General features: G+C 43.2%; 1 protein-coding gene across 1 annotated transcript in view; it reads right to left on the bottom strand.

Moving 5' to 3' along the window:
- Nucleotides 1–5,807: 5,807 nt before the first annotated feature.
- The window catches only part of NEUROD1 (neuronal differentiation 1), a 1,074-nt gene continuing 211 nt past the window's right edge, over nucleotides 5,808–6,670 (bottom strand). The window contains exon 1 of the mRNA XM_040440702.1: nucleotides 5,808–6,670. This exon is cut by the window's right edge and continues 211 nt beyond it. Within this exon, the coding sequence (XP_040296636.1) occupies nucleotides 5,808–6,670 (863 nt within the window).

Raw genomic sequence — 6,670 nt, 5'->3', positions numbered from 1 at the left:
ACACAACCAGCCAATTTTAACAGGATCGACTGATCATCTAAAGCAGGGATGCCTAACCTGCGGACCTCCAGCTGTTGCAAAACTACAACTCCCAGCATGCCTGGACAGCCTACAGCTATTAGGGCATGCTGGGAGTTGTAGTTTTGCAACAGCTGGAGGGCCGCAGGTTGAGCATCCCTGATCTAATGTGTATAGGGGCTGCTTGACTGTCCCCTGATGACAGATGTTGAGGGACATAGGGATTGGGCTGTTCAATTCAACATGTCCTATCATTTTGATGCAGGGACAGGAAAGACGGCTTTCAGCCAAACGATCATCTGTCCGAGAAGCAGTGGCATAGCTATAGAGGTCGCAGCAGTCGCAATTAAGACCGGGCCCCTAAGTCAGGGGGGCACACGGGGACCCCCAGGAAAGACGGAGTAAAAGCCGTGAGTGATTCACAATACCTGTGGGCTGCGCCGGTGGCTAAGTAAGTTCACATAGGGTGCGGGCGGAGGCAGAGCGTGTGTGCGTGCAGGCGCAGCCAGAAGAGGGAGTGGTCCCGCTCCCGTCTCGCTGAGTTGTACGGGCCGGACGTGGAGGAGGTGAAGCTGCGCGCCGCGCGCCTGCTGGAGGGAGTGAGGTGAAGCTGCGTGACGAGCAAGAGAGAGAGAATAAATAAATAATAAATAAAAATAAATAAATACTAAAACAGCCATTTATGCTCTTTATGGTGGGATTTGGCTTTAAAATTGGTGTGACCTGTGATTATTAGATCACTTGTCCAGAAGTTACTGAAGTGGAGGTTGGCAACCCTGGAGCGGGAAGTGCTCACCTCTCTATCGTACCAACTAGATTCCCGTCCTCAGGAACCTACAAGGTATGTATCACATGGAAAAAGGGACCTGCAATGCGTCTGGTCCTGGGAGAGATGGGTATGATGGGCACCGGATTTGTTTTAAAAGATAAATGTAACGGAAGAAAGCTTCCATCTTTATTTTAACATTAAGTCTATGATGATGGATGCAGACAAGTCCATTGTTCTGATCTTACAACGGACAGAAAAACGCCAGTTTGAACGCAGCCTTAGAAAATATGTAGGATGCCTGAAACGGGTGATTTGCTTTGATTGGCTCATTGGAGTTGTGAAGCTTTTTCCTGTGGTCAGGAGGATTATTATCACCTGTAGACAATGACTATAGGGTAACGGGTTCATCTGTTATAAATGTAATGGTCCAATATGTTCTGATGCTTGAGGCATGTTGTTTTTAATGTGATATCAGTCTCTTTATGTAGTACAATTGTACATATGACGCTTTATTATAGATTGTATAGGTAATATAGTACCAGAGATGTGGTGTTAGGAAACGGTATTGAGGGTAGGGGGGGCCCAAACTGAACTCTTGCACCAGGGCCCATGAGCCTATAGCTGCGCCCCTGCCGAGAGGTAACTCATGTTCATGCTCGGCCCTAAATTGTATTCAGATGGACATAAGATATTCTGTGGCAAAGGGTTCAATTGGCTACAGTCAGAAGGCGTATTATTGCTAACTGAACGTGGCCCAGCACATAGGCAAGACAGAAAGGTTGGATTCACTGGGATCACCCATCATTGTCCATCTGGGTGATGATGACTAAAGCCTTCCTGGCTACAAGAGATGTTCCACGTGACAACAAGCTCCACTGAACACAATATGATTCCCATAGAAAACAATAGGATCCTGTGTCTCACCGGTTTCCATGTTGGGCTTTTGTACTGAGCTGAAGGGAATAACGATGGGAAAGCTCAGACATAAGGCTCATGCACATGACCGCGCCGCGTATTGCGGATACGCAAAACACGGATGCCGCCCTGTGTGCCTTCCGCAATTTGCAGAGCAGAACGGGCTGCCCATTATAGAAATGCCTATTCTTGTCCACAAAACGGACAAGAATAGGACATGTTGCAGGGCCACGGAACGGAGTAACGGATGCGGACAGGACATGGAGTGCTGTGCGCATCTTTTGCTGCCCCATTGAAGGGAATGGGTCCGCAACCAGACCGCAAAAAATGCAGCTCAGATGCGGAACCAAACAACATTGGTGTGCAGGAGCCCATACGTGAAGAAAGCCTGAGACAGAGGGAGTCGGAAGGGGGGTCACTTTGTAATGTCAGAGTACAGATTATAGTTATTAGACTTCTGGAGAGGGGTCGTTGATCCAGGGAGTTATTCTGATTGCCTGATTGGAGTCGGGAAGGAATTTTTTTCCCCTAAAATGAGGAAAATTGGCTTCTACCTCACAGGGTTTTTTTTTGTTTTTTTTGTGCCTTCCTCTGGATGAACTTGCAGGATGACAGGCTGAACGGCAGGGTGCACCACCGATGAGGCCAGGTGAGGCGAGACCTAGAGACAAGTGGGGGCAGTGGCGGGGCTGTGGGAATATCTCTCTGTATTAGGGCTCGTTCACATGAACGTGTGCTGCCCGTTTCCGTATTGCAGACCGCATTTGCGGATCCGCAATACACGGGCACCGTTCCGTGGCCATTCCGCATCATGGATGCGGACCCATTTATTTCAATGGGTCCGCAAATCCGGAGATGCAAAACGGTGCGGAACAGAAGAACGGAACGGAACACTACGGAAGCACTAAGGAAGCACTACGGAGTGCTTTCTGGGGTTCCGTTCCTTGCTTCCGCACCGCAAAAAGTTAAAACATGTTCTATCTTTTTGCGGAACGGAAGGATCGCGGACCCATTCAAGTGAATAGGTCTGCGATTCCCATGCGCCTGCCCCACGGACGGTGCCCGTGCATTGATGACCGCAATGACGAGAAATTCCATTTAAGATAACAGAATGAGAGATTTGTGCTTCTAGTTCTTCTGACTAATAAATGATGGTATATGACTAGAGATTGAAAGTCCTAGATCTCCAGCCCACATAGTGTTGAGTGTGTGGGTGACACTTCTTTGCCATGTACAATAATAGCAGCTTGCGGATCGCCATGCGCACATGCATCCCTGCCATGTCACCCTCGGCCATCCTTCTCTATAATCACCTATCATCAGTAATGGGAGTCGGGGAAGCCGGGCTCTCCTGGGTGTGTGGCCCCCTCTCAGATGGGAGCAGCCTGCGCTCTGCAGTGCAGCCATGCATAAACAATATCATTTTCATAAATTAAATCCTCCCCTGCAGAAAGAACATCTGTGCCTGGCCTTCTCTGAATAAAAGATGGTGGCATCCTGGATGCCCCTTCCCTGACACCCCACCACTTGGTGCTGTAGTTTTGCATTAATACAAACAGCACCAACATGAATAAATGTGCATCTTGATAACAATGTGCATTTCCTACAGTCACCATTACAGCCCTGAGCCGGGGGAAAGGGTTAATAACCAATGCATGAACTGCCATTCTAATGTGTCTCCGGAGAGGACAATGCAGGAGGCAGCAGAGGGGACAGGGGACTTGTAGGGACCAGTCCTCCCATGTAGTTAGTGGGACTGGTGAGAGGAACTGCAGGAGATATGAGTATTAATTGGCATCTGCCGGGGATTCTCAGGGTTACATTTCACTCCTGCCTCTATTACCAGGTGTTAACTCCTAACTGACCAATGCTCATAGTTTATATCAAATGGTAGAGAGAATAAGTGTTTATAGGAATGAGAACAGAAGTCTTCAGAGAAAAGAAGGGAAGCCAAGTAGTGGGATAGATAAAGTCTGCTAAAATACAAGAAAACAAGAACCGTCCCATCATCATTGTTTTATCTATCAGATTATTGTATTATTATAACAACAATGTAACATATGAATGAACTTAGAAGATAGAGAGATAGATGATAGATATAGATAGATATAAATTAGATAGAAAGATATGAGATACATAGATAGATAGAGTGAAAGATAGATAGATAGATATAAATTAGATAGATAGATATGAGATATGAATCAGCTATCTATCTCTCATTATTAATGATAGACAGATAGATATGAGATGTATATTAGATAGATAAATAGATAGATAGATATTAGATAGATGATAAATAGATAGATAATAAGATAGATATTAGATAGATAGATAGATAGATATTAGATAGATAGATAGATAGATAGATAGATAGATAGATATTAGATAGATAGATAGATAGATATTAGATAGATAGATAGATAGATAGATAGATAGATAGATAGATAGATAGATAGATAGATATTAGATAGATAGATAGATAGATATTAGATAGATAGATAGATAGATAGATAGATAGATAGATATTAGATAGATAGATAGATAGATAGATAGATAGATATTAGATAGATAGATAGATAGATAGATATTAGATAGATAGATAGATATTAGATAGATAGAATAGATAGATAGATAAATAGATAGATAAATAGATAGATAGATAGATAGATAGATAGATAGATAGATAGATAGATATGAGATAGATAGATATTAGATAGATAGATAGATAGATAGATAGATAGATAGATAGATAGATAGATAATAGATAGATATTAGATAGATAGATATGAGATAAATAGATAGATATAGATAGATAGATATGAGATAGATATTAGATGTGAACTATCCCGCTCATCTGGGAAGCCCCCCTCCTGATGAATGACAGGAGAGATGTCCCTTTCCCCCTGAGTAATGAGGCACCAGTAGACTGAAGTGTTGAATACTATTTTATATCGGGTTGTGGCGGATCTGTGCGGTACATCATTGTATACAGGGTAATAACAGCAGAACAGATTCATTCCAGATTGAACCAGCAATAAGTACACTTCAGACAGCAATGATTGGAACTGTATCATCATCCTCATAAACATTAAGCGGCAGCTAATAGTCTAATTACAGAGCAGAGCTGAGTTTGTCCTCCGGTCGGTCTCTCCATGGGCTCCGTACTGGCGGCTGCATGAAGCACGGGGACACTGTCACTGATAGAGCTATGATCGTCAAGCAGCTTGTATCTGGGTGTGAAGACTTGTGCAATGCAGTCAGGGGCTCGGTGCTACTACCCATCTAACACTGGAGATTAAAGAGTTAAAGGAGCCGTTCTGGGGCCTGTCACTAACAGTCCTGCAATAGGGATCTCCACGTTTAACTCTTACATGTGCATCGTGTTAAAGGACCGACTGCTTGCGATTTCCCCTCCTTGTCATAACGGAGCTGGACGATCAAACTTCTAAGGCAACACAACTTTCTAAGCACTTTGCTGCTGGTTTTTAAAGTACGTATTAATTTTTTTTTATTCATCTTTTATTTTATTTTTTTATTTTTTTCTATAAATTAGATATAATTCTACTTCCTCCTCTTATAAAAAAAAAATCGATGGAGCTGCACGGTTTAAAATAGGAAATTCACATTATAAAAAGTCCTTAAAAATTCTGTACAAAAAAAATCACCACAAAATAATTCTGCGATGGGTTTACAACCACTAGTAGTAAATGGTCTGGTTGAAAAATAGATTTCTATATAGATTTTTTTTATTTTTTTTTTATTGGCCCACTATTCGTTTAAAAATTGCATAGATCCTAATTATTGCTTTATGATTATTATTATTATTATTATTATTATTATCAGTAGTTTTATTATTTTTCCAGGTTTTATCTGAAGCCAGATAATATAATAACAGGATGTGCAGTTGAGATTTAGAGGGTCACTCTAGGGTACAGTATATACATGATAATACAGCAGGACTATAAGAACATCCAGTCCTTAGGTTTACAGTCATGATCAGGGTGATGGAACATTTTGCACTTTCCAGCAACAGTACCCAGTGGGCTGTAAACAGGTATGGGACTATATCATTTACACCAGGGTCACTTGTTTGATCTCTCAAGAGTTAGTCATGAAAGATGGCATTCAGCTGGGCACTCATCACTCTTTCATGGTGTGTTTGGCCATCATAGGACATGATGCTGTCTATAGGGATTTCACAACGTGGTCCAGAGCTGGAGAACAGAGCCCCATGGCTTTGAGCTATGGTAGAAGGATAGTGCATGGTGAAGGCATAATTCTTCTCAAACTCCGCAGAAGGCTCATGTTTGAAAGAAAAGTTTCCATTGACACTCAGGGGAGGGCTGAGGGGGCCATCAAATGAGGGACTGGTGCACTCAGTGACTGTGCTTTCAAAGAAAGGCTCCAGAGAAACACCATAAGAATGAGGTTTGACTTGAAAGATGTGAGAGCTGTCCATGGTACCATAAGGAGGACTGGGAAGACCAGGAGACTGATATGGATAAGGGTGCAGAGGAAAGGAAGCACTGGCAGATTGCATATGTGGTGGCATGTCCTGGCTCTGTTCTGGAAGAAAAGTTCTAGTGTTTAACTGAAGGCAACCAGCTACTAGATTAGTGGTAGGCTGGGACAAGCCTTTGCAAAGAGTCTGCACAAATGACACAAGCTCTGGACTCTTCCCAGACCTGAGAATCTCAGAAAGCGCCCAGATGTAATTTTTAGCCAGGCGCAAAGTCTCGATCTTGGACAACTTTTGCGTCTTGGAGTAACAGGGGACAACCTTGCGCAGATTGTCCAGGGCAGCGTTCAGACCATGCATGCGGTTTCTCTCCCGTGCGTTGGCTTTCATGCGCCTCACTTTAAAGCGCTCTACTCTGGCTTTCGTCATTTTCTTCTTTTTGGGTCCACGTCTTTTAGGTTTCTGGTCGTCATCCTCTTCGTCATCGTCGTCATCATCATCGTCATCAT

This window comes from Bufo bufo, chromosome 7 (genome assembly GCF_905171765.1).
Source record: "Bufo bufo chromosome 7, aBufBuf1.1, whole genome shotgun sequence".
Taxonomy (NCBI): Eukaryota; Metazoa; Chordata; class Amphibia; order Anura; family Bufonidae; genus Bufo; species Bufo bufo.
The sequence above is the reverse complement of the archived record's forward strand: the minus strand, read 5'-3'. Positions and strand labels throughout refer to the sequence as shown.